The 19731-nt window shown below is 43.3% G+C and overlaps 3 protein-coding genes across 4 annotated transcripts; 1 reads left to right on the top strand and 2 right to left on the bottom strand.

Annotated features, from left to right (window-relative positions):
- Positions 1-380: 380 nt before the first annotated feature.
- LOC118242934 lies at positions 381-2884 on the top strand. Its single transcript, XM_035536017.1, has 4 exons — positions 381-509; positions 1055-1196; positions 1477-1560; positions 1686-2884. The coding sequence occupies exons 1-4, from the start codon at positions 462-464 to the stop codon at positions 2066-2068; spliced, it is 657 nt and encodes a 218-aa protein (XP_035391910.1). The 5' UTR covers positions 381-461; the 3' UTR covers positions 2069-2884.
- A 2471-nt stretch (positions 2885-5355) lies between these two features.
- On the bottom strand, positions 5356-7183 carry tmem125b (transmembrane protein 125b). The gene is made up of 2 exons (XM_035536016.1): positions 6808-7183; positions 5356-6135 (listed from the first exon to the last, which is right to left on the bottom strand). The coding sequence occupies exon 2, from the start codon at positions 6123-6125 to the stop codon at positions 5457-5459; it is 669 nt and encodes a 222-aa protein (XP_035391909.1). The 5' UTR covers positions 6126-6135; positions 6808-7183; the 3' UTR covers positions 5356-5456.
- A 227-nt stretch (positions 7184-7410) lies between these two features.
- On the bottom strand, positions 7411-19416 carry cfap57 (cilia and flagella associated protein 57). 2 transcript variants are annotated; one of them, XM_026998280.2, is made up of 23 exons: positions 19285-19416; positions 18784-19005; positions 18166-18476; positions 17735-17994; positions 17262-17436; positions 16740-16892; positions 16430-16569; positions 15594-15759; positions 15132-15245; positions 14217-14429; positions 13788-13961; positions 13555-13716; positions 13080-13235; positions 12800-12893; positions 12194-12384; positions 11121-11294; positions 10739-10897; positions 9761-9904; positions 9377-9493; positions 8910-9044; positions 8675-8818; positions 8326-8461; positions 7411-7975 (listed from the first exon to the last, which is right to left on the bottom strand). In XM_026998280.2, exons 2-23 carry the CDS (start codon positions 18938-18940, stop codon positions 7809-7811), a joined length of 3642 nt encoding a protein of 1213 aa, XP_026854081.2. In that variant the 5' UTR covers positions 18941-19005; positions 19285-19416; the 3' UTR covers positions 7411-7808. The 2 variants fall into 2 exon arrangements, with proteins under 2 accessions (XP_026854081.2, XP_026854080.2); XM_026998279.2 differs by having other exon boundaries at positions 18784-19416.
- Positions 19417-19731: the final 315 nt, after the last annotated feature.

The raw sequence follows: 19731 nt of genomic DNA, 5'->3' as shown, positions 1-19731 counted from the left end.
ATATTGAACTAGTGAGTGAATCAAGACGTAGCCATGGCTTCACTGGTGTTTGAGAGATGTGAAACTCGAGAACAACAAAGATGTGATCAGAACACAATATCAGGCAGTTGTAAAAGCTGCAGCCTATAAACTAGAGTTCAGATACTCAGTCCTTGTTCCACAGAGGACAGTGCTTACAGATTTTACAGCATACATTTACCTAGAAGTCAGGTGTGATGACAGGGGCTAATCAGCTGAATAAACTTCCCAGTGATGACAAAAACCTGGACTGGATTTGGATTCAAGAGCAAGGATTGAACATGAGGGGTTTGGACAATATTAAACAGTTATAAAAGTTATTGAGCAACTTGGCTATACTGGAATGTAACTCCTCTCTTAACCTTTGCTCATGACGTTTCTATAGCAGCAAAATGCCATAAGACTACCTTAATAAATTAGATTCCAACATACATCTTTGGAATATGATTCTGAAAGCAGATTTAACAAAGGATTTAGTCAGCAGTATTTTGGTACGTAGAATAGTTTTAATATTTTATAAAATGTGTGTATTGTGCAAACGTTATGTACTCTTTGTGCTATTCACATGATAGTCATATAACTGTGAAGAATGCTTGTATGTTTTTCAATCAGGTGCAATGTTTGGTTTCAGTGTGACTTAAGAGATCTTCAAATAGATAGATAGATAGATAGATAGATAGATAGATAGATAGATAGATAGATAGATAGATAGATAGATAGATAGATAGATAGATAGATAGATAGATAATGCATACATAGATTCAAAGAGAATTGCAGATTTGCGCTCATGGCTTTGCTTATAATTATACATATGTTTTGTGTATAATATATTAATCACAGCAGTGTTCAGATAATTACCAACTGAGGCTACAAGATAGCGACTGAGTCTTTTATGTTTTACATGATTTTTCATTAATCTCTAGGATAACATATATACCAATAATAATGGTTTGTGACTTTACAGAAAATAGTTGTGTTTGTTTATTTACATGAGTTTTATAAGATCACAGTTCCAGTTTTCCTTCCATGACAACAGGGCATTTTTGGAAATATGGGCATCAGGACCTCTATGCTCCAGCTCCTGTATCTTTGGGTAGTGATCAGTGTATGTGGGTGCATACCTTTCATACAAGGACAGAACGAGATCAACGAGCTAGAACAGCACTTCCAACACACTGGTTAGTGTACCCATTTACACCTTTAAAAACGACCCAATCATATAACCAAATCGGATAACACCCACGGGCATATCAATTTCTCAATTCATATCAATTTTCTCAAGTGACTGTTGAACAACAGTAACTCAAACCACATGACTTGCAAAGGAATGTTTTAAATGAATGCTTTAGACTGTGCGTGCGTGCGTGCGTGTGTGCGTGCGTGTGTGTGTGTGTGTGTGTGTGTGTGTGTGTGTGTGTGTGTGTGTGTGTGTGCGTTCTTTACTCCTGCCTCTAACAGAACAAGTACAAAGTACAAACGAGCAGGAAAGATTACAAAGGAAGCTGCTCTTAAAGGATGACGTACAGTCAAAAATCCTAAACGGTAAATAATAAAATCATAACACTGTAGTCTAGAACAGTGAGGCTTTGAATGAAGGAACGTGTACTATAGAAAAACCTCTAATTTTACCATGACATTTTTATATTGTTTACCCTGTTTAAACGCAGCTACGAACCCCAAGGTTGCAGTCGATTCAAACTCGGGTAACTGGACTATACTTGTCGGCGTATTGCTCTCGGTACTTTCCGTCGCCTTCCTGATAGTCTTGCTCGTCAAGTTCCGTGTCTTTCATCGCTACCTGGGCGGCTACAGGGATGCTCTTCTCCCGGAGGAAGACGCCGTCAGCCAGTTCAGTCATATTGGAACCATCGCGGAAAACTTTCCCGATTGCAGTTTGAGTGACCGTGAGGCTTATTCTCGTGGTCGTGACGACGACGACGATGGCTTTATCGAGGACAATTACATCGATTCCAGTAAAAGGTACACGGCTGAGGAGCAGGTAGAGAAGGAGAGTGACGATGAGCTGGATATTCAGTTCTCAATTGAATGATTTGGCTTTTTTTATGACTGCAAACTTCATTATCATTTGATTACGTGCCTCAAATCACAATAATCACAAACAGGCTTGTTTAAATTCTGACACTGTTACATGATATCTATAAAAATGCACAAAACTACTTTTATATATCCATTTTTTATCATTACGCCATAGTCATTCATCCTCAGATACCACAACATTTAGACAGCAGACATGTGGCTGATCGACTACATTTAGAATAAAAAGATTTGTACCCATTTTTTAATGAAAAAAAGTGAATTCGATTTTTCATGTTCACATTGTATCAGTTATTGGATCATGGATGTTTTAGTAACTCATGTACTTTTCTAGCAATTTATCCGTTTATATATGTGCTAACTTGGTGTTTCTGCACAGAGAATATGGCACACAGGCATCAAAACTAATAATAAATAATAAATATTTCATGGAACAAGAACTTAACGTTTAGTACATGCATGCATAAGGGGTCATAGACTTTTGATTATCAAAATTAAATCAAAAGAGGAGTGTTGTTTATATGAACTCTGTTTTGGCAATGTGTTTGGTTTTTTTTGTTGTTTTTTTTTTCCCTACAAAAGCTGTAGCTCCACAATGATGAAATCAACCCCCCCCCCCAAAAAAAGTATTGTGAAAGGATCCTTGCTGTCAGCCTCTTAAGGGCTCTATGTACATTTCCATGTAAAGATACATAACAAAGCACATCACAAACATATTCTAAGAGACATTACAGGACTATATTTAGATATTTGAAGAAGAACAAAAAATATATATAATGTGATAAGTCTCATAGTCTAGATAGATAGATAGATAGATAGATAGATAGATAGATAGATAGATAGATAGATAGATAGATAGATAGATAGATAGATAGATAGATAGATAGATAGATAGATATTTGTTCATACACATGTCTGGGAAACAATAGGAATCAAGACAGAGTATGTCATAAATGGGTTGAATGAAAGGATTAGAGTGGAATGAACTTGATGTGTGGGGATTACAGACAGAGACAAAGAAATATGTAGGACAAAATAAACAGAGAGACATGGTAGAGAAAGAGAGAGCATGAGACAGGGAGAGAATGATTGGAGAAGCTGGAAGTTGCCATGGCTTCAGAGTACGAGCTATATCAGAGCGAGAGAGAGAGAGAGAGAGAGAGAGAGAGAGAGAGAGAGAGCATTGTACTGACTCTGGAGATCAAGAGAAAAATGAAATTGAGACTGAGAAATGAGAGATCGATTGTTCACTGGGAAAGCACTCAAGCACATGGTCAGAGAAGCTCCTGGAGAATGACGTCACACTGGAAATGATGAGAGAAGAGAGAGGAAATAGAAGAAAGATGTGAGAACTAGAGACAGAAAAGGAGGCAGACAGGAAATCATACAGGTGGAGGCAGATTAGCACAAGTTATGGGAGAAGCACCTAAGAGCTGTCAAAGAGGACAAAGGAAGTGCCCATCTTATGAAGTGCAGTGAAGAAGGGCCGAGAGCACCGGTAATGGGTTGAATGAGCTGGCGGGGGCGAGTCTGAGAGACAGCGAGAGAAAAAAGACCCTCACACTCCAGCAGCAAGAGAGAGAGGCCAGAGAAGCCAGAAAATGAGCGATATGGCAGCCAGAGTTATCAGAATAGTGAGGAGCAGTGTCTCAAACCTTCAGAGTAGCTGCTGAGGTGAGGGAGAGAGGAGGCGACAGAGGGCAAAACAAAGAGGGGAGTTTAATACAGCCGGAGAAAAAGGTAACGGAGCAGCGAGAGAAAAAAGCGAGACAACAGGAGGGGAAGGAAAAAGACAAGGACGAACAGTCGCAGAGGAAGGCGACTGGCACAAAGGCTGACAACCGAACGAACAGGACTCGGATGGAAGAGGGTGGAGGAGTGAGGAAGAGGCCAGCGAACACTGGAAGGCACAGGAAAAGAATCGGAGAAAAGTGAAGCTGAGATAAAGGTTTGATAGATGGGGTCACATGAGTGTGACGTGTGCGGAGGCAGTGGTGAATTTTCATCTCTAGGAATGATTTGTTCTTTTAATTCTTGCAATCAAAATCTAAAAATTGAATATACAATTAACCCTTAATGTTTTTGCCTTTATTATTGAATGAGATTATAGAATGAGTATGTACTAGGTGTATCCACCTGTTCTTCACATGTGAAAAAGCAAAAGTAAAGCATTAAATAAATTTACTTACAGAAAGTATATTTCTAGCCCATACAATGTATAAGAAATGTTCTATGTATGTTTCTAATCAGATAATAGTTAACAAAATGCGGTTTTATAAAGTCTAACCTTAAATGGACTCATGCTTGCTTATGTCACACCAAACGGAATTAAATGAAACATTCTGATAAAATTATTATTTCTTGATCAGTTATGTTGCCTTATTGAATTTCCCAATTTTGTTCACTAGAGGGTGCTGTACCCTACGTAAATAGAGTAACAGCTTGTCATTTTGAAAACACTTAAAGCCTGCTAGTGAAAAAAGTACCTTAATAAAAACCTCATAATCATCTTCTTCACTTGAAGGCAAGTATGAAGATACTCCTGGGGGTCTTTAAAACGGCTGAAGGGGCCCATCCTGGAGCCACAAACTTTGTTGCAGTGTGGCTGTTGGTATAATGTACTGAATGTGGTATGCAGAAGGCTTTTTTTGCAGGGGACTCTCCATTTTTTGGTGCCGCTTGACTCGGGCAGAATGTCAAGGATAGTCTTCGTGGGCTGTGGCTTCTTCACGTGAACTGTTTCTTCGCGTGGTTCTGTTTTGAGCAAGGTCATCCCAGTTAGAGCTGTTTGTGTTTTTTTTTATGTTGACCATGACATCCTTGAAACACTTTTTTCTGACCTCCAGGAGCTCATTTGTCATCATTTAGTTCATGAGTAGAGGATGTGTTTTGGGAGGCAAGTGTCAGGCATACATATTATATTCCCTGTCCATCTCAGCTGGTCCTTAGGAACACCGACGTTAGAGCGCTTCTCTTTCCAGCTGATACACAAGGTTTTTCACAGACATCTCTGGTGGTAGGACGCCAGGACTCTTATATGCCTACTTTAGGTAGTCCAGTTCCTTGCACTATATAAAAGCGTGGGCAAGATCAATGCCTTGTAGACCACTAGCTTGGTCTTTGCGAGCAAATGAGTTTTCAAAGAGTTTTCTTCTGTGGAGCAGCTGATTTCCATAGTGGGGAAACTGATCCACAAGGCTTACACCATCAATTGTTATTGTCGATAAATTGAGAAGCCCGCACACACACACACACACACACACACACACACACACACACACACACACACACACACACACACACATTAAACATCACTCAAAATTTACAGTTCACTTTATTTTGCATGACTCATCTCATGTTGACACCACCTCCTCCCCTTCCCCTTATATGAGACCTGATTGACTGGAGGCTGAGTCTCTCCATGGCTGAGCCCTCTGCCCCGTCACGGTATACACCCTCACCCTCCTCCGCCTTCTTCTTCCTGTCCTCTGCCCCCGTACGTACACCACTGCTCTGTATGCGGCCACGCTCAGCACCACAGCGGCTCCAGTGGACAGGAGCGCAGCGCCGCAAGGCGTCGCGTCGCTGCGGCCAAGGCCGAGCAGCGCAGCCCCGCCTGCAACCAGCGCCAGCCCTGCGGCGAGCAGGAGCAAGGGGTCAGCGCTTCCCCCACTGCGCAGGGCCAGGATTCGTCTGCGGTCGCGTACACAGCCCATGTCCTGCACGGCCGAGCTGAGCAGCTGCTTGAGCAGCACAACCAGGGCCAGGAGGCACAGTGTGGAGCCCACGGCCAGTCGCCACGCCGCCGAAACCCCAGTCGCCGAGCCTGCCCACCACAGGAGTGCCACGCCGGCCAAGCCCAGGGCCAGCACCAGAGCCACCGAGGAGCTGTAGCACAGCAGCGAGACGCATGGCTCGCCGAACCACCACAGCTCCACCTGCTGGTCCACGTCCTGCCGCAGCAGAAGTGCGGGATCCACTCGCGGGTGGAGGTCCGGCCGGTGGACCCGCGGTGGGAGGGTCTCCAGCTCGGACATGTCACGCCGGCTCATGCAGCTCGTGCTGGGAAATAATGCGTAGATTTAGGATTTCATTGCTCGCTAGAGTAATCTTAAAAGTGCTCAGATTAAAGTAATGTATGTGGTGGGTGCTGGCTGTATGGTTATGTGACCAGTTCAAGGTTTAATAAGATAGTCTTGGAATTACTCTACGACTTTAGAACTGTAAAACTTTGGCCAGACAGTCAGTGTAAATTGTTTTTTGGTTTTAGCTAGAGGCTCCTGTGTACTTAAACTCTCAGTACACCATCAACCTCCATGTATTGTAATGTAATAAAGCATAATCAATGATATTGATTCAAAAGTGTAATCATTTACTAGCATTCAGCCACGTACTTATTTAAAAGATGTCTTTATGGAAACAAGTTAGAATACAGAAATATAAGTTATATTATAGCACATACTATTAAAGAATAACTAGAAATTATGAATGGATCAGATGTATAGATGAAATAGTTTTGCTGTTAATTATTTCTTGATTTCTTGTTAGTTTCCTCACCTTATGCCATTCCTTATTCCGACTTAACTCTCTGTTTAGTAGAGCCCTCAAATTAATTTGCTTTGCCTTAGCAGCTATTAGAATGCAAACAACTCAAATTTCAATCAAATTTCTACATGCTTGTAATAAAATACCAGTACATGGGAAAGGTGTCACTGAAACAAAAGATTCTCTTACTTGCTTTAGATATTCCAGGATATGAAGCTGCATCCTTGCAGGTGAAGTTTGGGTCTTGAGTTAGCAGCACATACCATTCTTTCCTTCTGGGTCATGTATTTCTCTAGTGGTGTTTCTGTCACTGCCTGTCATGTTTCATCATTTCTGACATTCTCGGTGGAGCATCATGGGAAGAGCGGACAGGCCAGTGCCTGTGACGCACTCCGTCGATCCTCCTCACCTCTCCAGCTGCTCTGCAGTCACAGAGGACGTATTCCTCTGTGATACACCCGTTAGCAGTGGACTTAGACACTCACACACACCCTCTCACACACAGATGGGTCTCAGGACATCGGGAAGGCAGCGGGCTGTAGGCGTATGGTTGTGGAGAAGTAGTGGGATCTTTCAGGGCATTGTGGGATACACAATAGGCTGAGTGGAGGGGGCTCACAGTGGAACACCCGCCCTCCAGATCAGCCCTGATGTCACACTGGGCACATAAAGGCTGTTTTGTCACTTCGGGGATGGTGTCATTCACGTGATCGAAGCTCGGTTCTCCTCTCAGCAACAACACAGCCACTGCTGAGATCCTGAACTGCAGCATTACTCATTCGAACATGAGCTGTGAAACAGCACTTCAGCAACAACCCTGATCTGATCTTCTCATGAAGGAGCAGATTATACTGCATTATTACATATGCGTGTTCTACATCTTGGCTAGAGGAACAAATGGATTTCTGATGCATTCTGCCCTGAACAACACATAGGACATGGATGCTGACTGATATTAGACTTTATTGAAAAATTCAGTATATTTACAAATATCAGTATAAGAATATCTATAAATCCACCTTTTGCAATCTGGAAAGTTACTCTAAATAAATTGTACCAAAATCATATCATTGTAATTGTTTTTGTTATACTCATAAATAAAAAACAACATTGATAAAATGTTGACAGAAATAAAATATGAGAGAATACTGCCTTCCACATCTGAAGTTGTAGGTTGACGTGGGCAGAGCTCACATGGTCAGGGTGGGCAGTTTGGTGCCTGGCGATGGTGCCGTCAGGGGCGGAGCTTGACCCTGGCTGTGGAGCATGTGCTGCAGACTGCGGATCTCGGCACGCTGCAACTGGATGATCCGCTCTGCCTCCAAGTTCAGCCGCGTTGCTGCCCCTTCCGCCGTTGCTACAGTTACAGGGTCAAAACAAGTGAAAAAGTAAGGTCCTGGAAAGGGGAGGTTTTATATAAACAGCCTTTGACTGCTTTGCTGGTTGTAATGCTGTCATACAAACAGCACTTTGTTGAAAAGAACACTGAGGTATGTCCTTGAGGTATGCCACTATTACTAAGTATAGGAAAGTATTAGTACTAATACGCATAGTATGAGAGCAGTAGTATTAGCTCTTATAAGTATGTTTGCCATAAAAAGCAGCCTCTTTATTTTGACTTTATGTCTCTACACAATGAAGCATTCTCCCAAGTGGTCTGCCCTGGAAACGTTAAGAACACCGACTGGCCCGCCTTGCATCTCTTACACTTGAGGTGGGTGGAGCTCTCGGACTTGCTCCTCCTACCGATGCCTGCTTGTGTCTCGATGTTGTGGGCGTGTGCTCGGGCCAGATGCAGCTCCTTGCGTAGCTCGTTGATCTCTTTAATCAGCCAGACGTTCTCCTGCGCAGCAAACAAAAGCAGGCCAGTTCATTCCCACTCATACCTGCTGTTTAAAGGGCCCACGCACAGCAAATCTGATTGTGTAATCTGCGAGATTACGATACAAGCAGGCTTCAACATCCGGATTCAAATACTAATCGGAAAAGTGACAGAGGTCGTCCCATTAAATAAACAGGAATGGGGAGTTGTAGGTGTACGGCCAGTGGGCTCTACCTTCATGATCTTGACGTGGCGTCCTCTGTGCACTTCCGCGTCCTTGACCAGTTTGCGCTTCAGAGAGGCCACGGTCCTATCCAGGTGCTCTCTCTGCCTGCTGAACTCTTGCTGGATGTCTGCGTCCAACCCGACAATCTCCACCTGTCGCAGTAATCACATTCTGTCAGGTATGAATTTGCTGAGCTGTGTGTGTGTGTGTGTGTGTGTGTGTGTGTGTGTCTGTTTGTCTCACCACATCAGACTGTTGGACGTAGCGTTCGTATAGCTCGCGGATGCTGTCCTTTAGCTTTTTGGGTTCTTGGATGAAGCCCACGCAGTTGTGGAGGTCCGTCTTAAACCTGCAGACCAGGGCCTCTATGTCCGTAACCTATGAAATCAAACCCATTAGAGGCAGGGATTGGTGTGTGTGTGTGAGCATGCGTGCGATGTGGGGGCGGGGCATTGTGCATTTTTGCATAAATTACATATCACATCATTTAAAAATAACTGAGGGCAAATATCTAAAACCAAGTTTGAATTAGGACAGCAATGACTACGTATGACTACTCAAACATGTGCGCACACACACATACACACCTGTGTTGTCCTGATTTAGCCTGTTAAACACGTTTGAGCGTGTGAAACGGCCCAAGCAAGATCGATGAGACGCATCGTGCCTGACACCTGGGTTTGATTATGGAGTGACATGTCAGAACTCACCCTCTGCATCTTTTTGTGCATTTCTTTGTCTGAGGCTTTCAGTTTCAGCTTCAATTCAGTGATAGTCAGCTCCAGCTTGGTGTTCTTCTTGTTGAACTGCTCCAGTTCACCCTCCATCTAACAAAAAACAACAAAAACAGCTTCCCCTTGTCAAGTCACTAGTCATAAATACACGTCTGTGGCCTACAAGTGTTAGTTGCTGCAGAAATCTATATTCATTATTTATGCTCTGGTTCTGTAGAAGTCATATAATATCACTATAAAGTTGTCTGATGTAAGGTTTCTCCCAAACAGAAAATATTGCAATTATTCGCACAGACCTCGATAAGATCAAGGTTATAATTAGCCACAGTATCCCTTGAGAACAGTATCCATCGATCCCACCTCTTGGATCTGCTCCTTCATCTCTTTGATCTCATTCTCTCTCGGCTCAATCTGGGTCTTCAGGTCTTTGATTTTATAGTCTAGCACAAATTTGAACTTCTCCAGCTCCTGGTTCTTATTTTTCAGATCATAGATGCGTTTTTCCTGCAGGGACAGGAGAGAAACTTGCTCTCATCTACTGCCCAATACAATTTGCAGTTTACTGTTGAACTGCTTGTGGTTATCTTAATAAAGGACACTACATCAGGAAACTATGACCCTCATTAATTCATCACTGTCAAATGATGTCAGAGCTGTACAATATAAAATTTGGTAATCGTTAACTCAGTACTGATCCTTTAAATATTAATATTGCAGGAGGCTGCAATAAGCGGTCTGACTTTTGCCAGTGTGCTATGAGGGTCCTGACAAATTTCAGATATCCTAGATAAGTGTTTGCTTTCCTCTGGTTGTTTTAATGAATCACAGCATTCACCTGATCCAGCAAATGTAATTAGATTTCACTGAAACAATGCCAGATTCATTGGTGTGTTTTAACCTAACGTATTATAATCGATACATGAAGCTACATTTCTGTAAACACACCCTATCCACTATTTAATGAAATGGTAGAATGAAAACAAGCTGTATTTGGGAAAGGTCTGGGTAAATGTTTGACTTGTTTTGTTTTTTCTAACATCACAATATTTATTGTACAATCTAAAAATATGGCAATGTGAATCTTTTCCAATATCATGCTGCTCTATTATCTGACACCACACCTGCATTGTGGCTGATACATTTTTTATATTGCATGTACAATATATGCCTGTCTCTTATCCTCAAAATAAATAAGGCATTGATTTACAGCAGTCAGAGGACAAACAAAACAACAGCCAGAATACAAATCAGGTCCTTAACAAAAATGTCAAACATTTTTGACACTTAATAAAATGTCAATCGCTTTGCTGGACTAATGGCTCGTGTATGAGGCCCCACCTTGTCCTGGATGGTCTCGTCCCTTTCCTGGATCTCCCTTTTCAGGGCCATGATGTCCTTCTCCAGAGACTTGATCACTGCCTGCAGCTTCTGTTGATCCACCTTCAGCTTCTTGATCTCCTGGTTCCTCTTGCTCATCTCCTCCTGCAGACTACTTAACTACATCATTCAGTCCAATGGTGAAGAGACAAAGGCCAGGAATTTGTGACATGCTTAAAAAGGGGTAAGCAAAGAGGGGTAGGGGATAGCCCCTTAAAAAGGGGTAGGGGTAGCTCAGCAGTTACAGTACTAGACTAATGATCAGAAGTTTCAAGCCCCACCAGTGCCAAGTTGCCACTGCTGGGCCCCTAAGTAAGAGCTAATCCCTCAAACACCCACAAACCTTGTTCTCCATGAGCCCCTTCTCCCCCTTGAGCCTGAGATTAGCCTCCTTCTTTTCATGCAGCTCGCGCTCATAGTGGATGCTGATGTCCTGCAGCTCAAGGTCACCATCCTCCTCCATCTGCTTCTTCATCTCTTCAAACTCTCGCACCTGCTGCCATGACTTGTCCTGACACTGGAGAGAGGCGAGAAGCTTGTGCTGCTACCAGAACGCATACTAAACAGTCAACAGTCGAGTACCCCTCCAAATCTTACTCGTTTCCCTAAGGATATGTTCTTCTTGGAGATCTTGGAATGCTGTGGTTTCTAAGCAAGTGCACAGAACTCAGCATTTGGTTAGGGAGCACATTACAGCTCTGAACTTACCTATGTCAAGGTTGACTAAGCAAAGGCTCCATATTCCCTACAAACACTGAACACACTTTCAGAAAAAAAGCACAAACAGGTATTGCAATGATACCCCCAGACACATAATCTTGTGAGATGTTCCAAATGAAACAACACAAAAACAACAAAACATGTTGCTACACTTGTAAGCCTTTGAAGGCAGATCTCACATCAGCTGTACTTAGTAAACAGACAGACTCTTACTGTACCACAGCATCTGATAGTTGGATTTGTAGCCCACTGAGTGCACTATATGCCAAAGCAAACTCAACTAAAGTGTATATTGTTAATAATTGCTCTACAAACGACTCAGGAGAACACTTGGAGCAAATTGGCAACACATTCATTAACAACACAAACCTGAAAGCACGTCAGCACAGTACTGTATATTTCCCAGAATGCTCCATTCTTCTAAGACCATTTAGAATGACAGATGTTAATTTCCAACACGGATACAATGTGGCACACATCCCCAAAAGAATGATTACAGTGTAGCATCACTTTAATCTGATATCTTAGTCCTGGATGTCACATATCTAATCACTAATACTCATGCAGAGCTGGAGGCTAAGCAGGCTATGGAGGCCAGAGCTTTTCACAAGGTAAGAGATCAACGGTTCATCAAACTTAAGGTGAGAGACGTGGGTCGTGTGTGTGGCAGAGCCGTCTGCATAGCGGCACCCTCACCTGGCCCAGCACCTGCTCCTTCTCCTGCAGCTTGGCCTCATACAGCTGCTGCATGTCCTCCAGGGCACGGTGCCTGGCCACCTCCAGCTCTTGCAGCTTCTCCTCGTAGCTCTCCTGCATGCGCTGTGACTTCAGCTGCAGCTCCTGGTGTTTCTCGTACTCCAGCATCAGCTTCTGGTTGTTCGTGGACTCTGCGAATGCCAAGTTGCGCCGCTGCTAATGGCTAAATTCAAACCAGTTAACTGGCTAAAGGCCAGCCTGTGTGCCAGCTTGAAAAGGAAGCGCTGCATGCGTGGCTACATGAGCGACAGCGATGAATTGACTTAGTGCCAACGTGTGCAAGATAGATAAAAGCTTACTTAAATTGAAGGCGCTGCAGATTCAGCCAGATGATTAATTAATTAGGCCATTGAGCTAATTAGATGACAGGTTGAGACATAATTAATTTCAGACCAAAAATGACAGTAAAGCTGGGGATCGGTGATTTACTAAACCTCTAAACACAGAATTGTATGTGAACATTCCATTTGAATAGGTACACTGTGTGACAGACAAGCAAGATAGCAGCACTGTTGAACTCTGGTGAGTGTAATAATTCTTTTTTACCCAGGTCCTGCAGCTCTTTGCTGTGTTTCTCCATGACCTCATTCAGGGCTTCCTGGTGAGACACCTCCTGTTTCTCCTTCTCGGTCTTCAGCATCTGCAGTGAGATATATAGCTACATTCACCTTAGAGGAAAGTAATCTCCTCCAAGCTGAGTAACAAGCCCTAAAATTCACTTTGAGGTTATCTGCTTGGAAATGGCTCTGTGGAGGTCACTGCTTTTGTTACCTTTTGCTAATGTGGCATGTGTGGTCGAATGATCGACACGTGTTTGAGTCCTGACCTGGTTCTTGGTTTTTAGAGACTCTATCTGCTGTATGAACTTCTCTGAGAGCTCCTTGATCTTCTCATTGTAGTTCATGTCCTTAACACGCAGCTGGTACTCGTTCTCCACCTTCAGCTCCTTCACCCTGGTCTTTAGCTCCAGCATGAAGTGGTTCTGCATGGTGACAAGATTCCACCCCAAAAGACTTATGAGGATGAAGAGTAGTAAAGGCCTTCATGAGCCAAAGAATTTGAATTACTAGTGGTCCCTCCTACTTTTAAATGAGTTATTCATTCTACTTGGTTCATGACACATGGATAATTGATCATGAAACTTAATTGATAAGAGGACTATTTGTATGTACTGGGCAAAGAAAAATCAGCACCTATATAGCTTAATAATGTACATAAATGTTCTCAGTATAGCACTATGATTTGAATGATAGATTCTGCAGAATATCATATATATATTTTTTATAATAATTTTTCGTTACCTTTTCCTCCAGATCACTCTTGGTAATGAGGATCTCCTCTGCATAGATAATTTCTTTGTCTCTCTTCAACCCACGCCCTTCCTTGTCGATGATCTTCCAGATGAGCAGGCACCCATCCTCTGAAGCGGACAGTAGGTACTGGTCATCAAACGTGATGGCCATCTGTTGGCAAATAAGTACATCAGAGCACAAACCACAGTGGGTGATGGATGATTTCAACCAGATGCACATACTTTCGTGATGGGAGCAGAATGGCCCTGGTACTCTATCCAGTCCTTTTTCAAGGGCAAAGGGTATTTGATGGCTCTCACGGTGCCAATGGCGGTGCCCGTGAAGAGTGCCCGGCCTGAGTGGGTCATGGCCACTGCTGTGTAGGGAGCGTCATTTGAAGCCATTTCTCTCAAGATCTGTGGTAAGGAAACAACAGAAGGGTGATGCGCTTCATTCCTTTCCTTGAGAGTTGGCCTCGACACTTACACCCTCCAGTTTGAGCATATCAGTGTAAAACAGCATGCAGCACAGTCTGCCTGTGCACTAAAAAAAAAAAAAACTTGTCCAGTACATGGTCAGTGCACATGACTACAGCCAGATCTGTCTTGTGACACAGCCTGCCAAGAAACTGTTTTTGTTGCTGTTATTGTTCTTGTTTTGCCTCTACTCACCTGCCAGTCCTGGATCTCCTTCAGCGTGCAGTCATTCCCCACAACGAATGCCGTCTTGGAGTCGGGGGAGAGGGCCACAGCGATGTAGCCACAAGACTTGAGCACGCTCTCGGACTCGCGCTTGCCACTGAGCGCGTTCCATTCGTACACGGCGCCATCCAGCCCACACGACACCACTCGGCTGTCGTCTGCGTTCCATGCGATCGACCGCACCTGTGGGGTCAAAGTGGTGCACATGTCCTTGGATAATGGATATGAGGGTAGAATTTAAATTAAGAGTCATAAATAATATATTTTGTTTTGAAAGGGAGGCTGTCTTGTCGCTTTTGTTAAACAGCAACATTACACATGGCATTATTTCAGCTGCCTTTTGGCTTTCACAATGATTTAATATAAGTGCATTAAGGACATTAAGATATTGCCACATAAAGAAATAGATTAATTAAATGTATTGAGTTTAACCTAAAATCCAAGTATCATTGCTAAAGGTAACTGTAATGCATGAGGCCTACTTTAGTACACCTCCATGTGTCAGTCATAGAATGACCCCTCTTGGACAAATGTTTGAACTTTAGACGTTACTGATCTTGAGCAGTGGCAGCTCAGACCAGATCAGATCAGATGGCAAAATCTGCTCTGCTGATCTTTGCGCTATTTTGGGGTCGGCCATATGGCACAGATGACTTTCTCAAAAACAGCTGAGCTTTATTAAACTCATAGCTCGTAGCTGCCTGGAACGCTGGCCAGCCAATCCAGAATAGCACTAAACTGCTCCATCCACTCCACTCCAAACAAATTCATTCATGAAATTGGACAGTTGTTCCCGTAGAGATGTGACAGAAAATATTTGAGTGGGATTCCTGGAATGGAAATAGACTTGCAGAAACTGCGGGACAACGCTGCATCGTTACTGACCTTTCTGTTATGGCCCTTCAGATTCAGGATGTTGTCGAAGGTTGTGGCGGAGTAGATGTGAATCACATTGCCGTTGACAGCGGCAAACATGTGGCCCCCCTGGCTGAAGGCACACTGAAGACAGAAGGACACGCCCTATTTCAGTCAACACCTTAAAAGTCCCAAGCTGCTATGAGGACAAGACGTTTGAAGACGGTATAAAAGCAGTCACAACATTCAACCATTAAAATTCAAACCAGTAAATTTAACATTTAAATAATACAAGTCCTGAATGCATGGCTATTTAAAACTGGAATTATCCAAAATGAAACTGAACATAAGCACTTATAGTCAACCTCATGAACACAGTGGAATAAATACATACATACATACATACATACATACATACAGACATACAGACATACATACAGACATAAACACACACACATACACTCTCGCCTGGAAAGCCCAGCAGAACCCCACCTCGCGGCAACCGCGCACGGTGAACTCCTTGACTGTGCGGATGTCATCGATGAGCAGGTTCATGAGACGCATCTTGTCAGAGAAGCCAACCAGGAGGAAGAGTCCGGAAGGGTGCAGGGCCACACTGTACGACTCCTCCTGGAACTCCTTATACAGCTCCAGAGCACTGCCCAACACGAACAACACCTCCACTTAATCTGGGCTCACTATGCCCCAAAGCCATCAGCAAAGGGTGGATCATCATTGAAACCGACTGCTTGAAATAACTCTTTCAGTGTTCATTTGTATCTGGATGGACTTATTTTGTTTTCTTTACCTATTGAAGGGGTATGGCCGGATGAATTGCGATAGACATGCTCAGTATTGCTTGGTCTTGTCTAGCAGCGTGCTAATGGCTTGCCCTCAGGATCTCCCATTTGACTTGAGTGGAAAACTAAGAGTACTTAACTGTAGGGGCTCCCTATGTGTCCCCTTAATTTAGTGGTTTGTTTTTAATGTTTATCCCCTGTGAAGAAAGGCTACATTTTACCATGCTCTTTGTCCCAGATGAGCTGAGAGATGACTGTAAAAGAAACTGCTCATATCTAAATGAGTAGATTCTCAATAGGTGAATTTCAGGATTGACAGGACTAAGTATTGTCCCATGAAATGGAATGCTACCAGGAAAAAGATACAAGTTTCTAGCTAAAAATACATTTTTAGTTTCTAGTTAAAAATGCCCCCCGCTCCCCACCCAAAAAAAATAATAAAAAAATCTGTAAACAATGGAGGATCTGACTGTGAGAGCAAACCGGTATCCCTGCTTTTAAGATGCCACTTGCAGCAACTGTTCTTACTTGGTCTCGAAGTTCCAGATGCGCACTGAGTTGTCTAGCGAGCAGGTGGCGATGAGGGGTTTCCGTATGCAGACAGACAGGCCGGTAATGACCCCAGAGTGGAATGAATGGGAGAGGAACTCGAATTGGGCCTGCTCACCCTGACAAAAAGAAGCACGGGCATTCAGCGCAAATTGATGTGTCGTCACTTTGTCTGTAGCCCTGCATGCAGATGAGATACAACCGAGAAAGTCCCTGCAAAAAACTGCGTCCCTATTATTGTTTCTTTAACTCGGATGGTTGTGATTTAAAACCATTTCCCGGCTGGCACCTTGCTCATCTCGGCCGTGAAGAGGGAGATGTGGTAGAGCTGGCCACGGTTGGTGCTGGCAGCCAGGGTCTCCTCCGAGGGATTGAGGCACAGCGTGGAGACCTCCTGCTGCTCTGCCTGGCCCGGCTCATTGGTGCACAGGTCGGCCGGGATCTGGGGAGGAGGGTTTCAGTGGTGGACACTACTCCTGCTACAGGCAGAGCTAAAGCTTTGTTTCTCATCCCCTCCCAAAAGTTACAAACAATGCATTTCCTCACTGAGATATTATCTTGGGATAAAGCAGTCAATTATAATAGTTCACCATTTTCCTCTCCTTATTCTTACTAACAGTAAAAATATTACATTAAACAAAACACTCTGGTCCAAAGAGTTCAGGCCATGCCTAACTTAAATGATGACCACTATTTTGGATGGAGCACTCATTCACTGGCAGTACAATAATCATTCCCTCAGTACAGTGCTAGAAGCCTAGACTAGTCTTTAATGTAAATGCTGACTGCATGTCCGGAGGGATGCAGTCACCCTTATTTCCCGGGTCTTCCTGTAGCTGTCCTTCTCCTCCGTCTTCTCAAAGAGGCACACAGTGCCTGGGCCGGCTGAGCAGGCGAAACCCTTAGAGTAGGCTACGATGGCCGTTATCCGCGGCAACAGAGCGGGTTCTGGGGGCGTTTCCTCGGACCTGCTCTTCTTAGCTTGTCTGCCAGATGAGAGAATGGGAAACGGCTGAGTGGGAAGGGGAGCAGATAATTACAAGGCAGTGTGCTGCAGCATGACAAACTCTTTGTTAAAGGGGACTGTCATATTGGGCAGCAGATGGATAGCTTCACACAGGACTGAGAAGTTAAAATAGTGGGAGCATCACTATTTGGGAGCAATCAGTGCCAAATAACACTTTCAAAACCTCCCTGACCTATAATGAATGTACATTATAACCGGTGGTTAATACTGACCTAACCCGTGTTCCTTCCTGTTCCCTCCGCTCACTCTCTACTTACTTCTCAGCCTCCTGCGTGGACGCCTTGCTTGTCACACTCGTCTCCCAGCGTAGGTCATCTGACTCAAAAACCAGCAGGCGTCCCGCTGCCGTGCCGGCGATGAGCCGCTCCTCAGACATCCAGGCGTGAGACAGGACATTTTGTGTGTCGAGTTTTATGAGACTGGACTGCTTCAAGGCTCCTTCAGCGTAGTGAAAGAGCTTAAACACCCCATTACCGCTCACACAGATCTGGGTGTTGTCCTGGGGATTGAAACTGACCTGTAAACAGGAAAAAATATGGTCAGTGAAGAATGGTCAGGTTTTGTTTAAAATGCATATGCTGATATTGATACTAAACTCGTTATTTTCCATTAATATCTGGGGTTTTTTTGTAATGCATTTAGAAGGTTTTGTAAAAATCTGTTAATGACCTATTTTTTTCATGCCCACCTGACTGATGGGGCCGGTGTTTGTGGTCTTTACTGTGGCCATCACCTTATGCTTCTCCCACACCCAGTAAAACAAGGTCCATTCTGGGCCTCCAGCCTGGCCTATGAGGTATTTGGAGTCGGGTGAGAAGGCCATGCAGACGAACTCATGCACTGGAACTTCTCCCCCGGTCAGAACCTTTCTTTTCCGGCTCTGCTCGTACTGTAGGTCGTACACGGTGATGGTAGCCTTGTCGCCACGCTCTGACACGGCAAGGTATCGCCGGTTGGCGCTGATGGCCAACGCCTGCATGGCCCGGCTCCGTTCTGTGCCTATGCGGCATTTTAAGGACGTAAGAAAAACGGCATGATTGATTGTATTATCTCGTCAATTCAATCAAACTGATCCAAATGTGATTTAAATATGACCGAAACTGAGAATAAACATATAATGATGGAAAAAAAATGAAATCAGTAATATTAATACCACGAATATAACAAGCAGTAGGGTCCTATACATGTCTGAAAACAACTAGCATATAGCGTTACGTGTGTAATGTGTAGGCAGGTATGACAATTATTTATAATTTAATTATTGTGATTGACCTCGGACAAATAAAACGTGTTTAAGCAGTTTTACCTGGAATGAACTTCTGACATCCCTGGTCAATGTTGTAGCGCACGCAGTTGTTTCCACATGGGAATATAACTGTTTGCTCATCGAAAAATAGCAAATTATTTGTTACTCCTGTACGCACACCAAATATGAAGTGGGACTGTACCGCAACTGCTGCCATTGCTCAAAGGACCTAGCAACTTAGCTAGCTAGTTAGCTAGAGGACTAGCTGGTTAGCCTAGCAGTCTGCAAGGAAACGATAAAAAGAAAGATTTCACAACAAATAATACATGTATTGGTTCTTAATAGCTATAAATAAAGTGGAGTTATTTCCTACGACAAAAAAGAAGAAATAATTTGGTCGGCTTCCTTGGTTAGCTTTCTAAAGTTAGTAATTAGCTGGATCGTTAGCTAGCTAACTAGTTACTTATTTAACTAGCGACAGCTAAATTGACAAATAACTATCAAAATATATGAAAAGATTCACATAATTTACGTTGGTGTTTACAGATTAGTATTTGTTACCTTGTTTGTTTTGAATGACAGTTAATTTATCCTTAGATACGTTTTAGTGCATATAAGATGTAACTAGCTAGCTAGAGTATCTAGGTAAATTAGGCTACATCAGAAAGTTAGCTAGTAAGCATCTAGTCACAGTTTACGGTAACCAAGGTTACACCACACCGCTGTGTTACCCCAGCAATGACTTCAAGGTCAAGATGCAATATTCTAGTGAAACCACTAGAGGACGCCACAATGTGTGCCGAATATGACTGCCCAAATGTGCGTTTAAAATAGAAAAATAAGTTTAGGTAGAAGTAAATGTTCACAAAACCAAAAAAAAAAAAAGATTTTGTTGTAATTAAAACTGCTCTTGGCCTCAAAAAATTCTAGTTGTAGCCAGCTGTTTGAGGATAATAGTGGTTTAAAAGATTATATATCTGTAAATTACTGTTTTTGCTGCTATTTGCA

Source organism: Electrophorus electricus, chromosome 18 (genome assembly GCF_013358815.1).
Source record: "Electrophorus electricus isolate fEleEle1 chromosome 18, fEleEle1.pri, whole genome shotgun sequence".
NCBI lineage: Eukaryota > Metazoa > Chordata > Actinopteri > Gymnotiformes > Gymnotidae > Electrophorus > Electrophorus electricus.
The sequence above is the reverse complement of the archived record's forward strand: the minus strand, read 5'-3'. Positions and strand labels throughout refer to the sequence as shown.

Coding starts and splice junctions, on each gene's coding strand:
- tmem125b (XM_035536016.1), bottom strand. CDS start 6,125: ATGAGCCGGCGTGACATGTCCGAGCTGGAGACCCTCCCACCGCGGGTC.
- cfap57 (XM_026998279.2), bottom strand. CDS start 18,940: ATGGCAGCAGTTGCGGTACAGTCCCACTTCATATTTGGTGTGCGTACA. Junction 16,893..17,261: donor GGAAGACCCGGGAAATAAGG/GTGACTGCATCC, acceptor CCTCCTCCCCAG/ATCCCGGCCGACCTGTGCAC. Junction 15,760..16,429: donor ATCTGGAACTTCGAGACCAA/GTAAGAACAGTT, acceptor CGTGTTGGGCAG/TGCTCTGGAGCTGTATAAGG.
- LOC118242934 (XM_035536017.1), top strand. CDS start 462: ATGATTCTGAAAGCAGATTTAACAAAGGATTTAGTCAGCAGTATTTTG. Junction 510..1,054: donor ATTTAGTCAGCAGTATTTTG/GTACGTAGAATA, acceptor CCATGACAACAG/GGCATTTTTGGAAATATGGG. Junction 1,197..1,476: donor ACAGCACTTCCAACACACTG/GTTAGTGTACCC, acceptor TGCCTCTAACAG/AACAAGTACAAAGTACAAAC.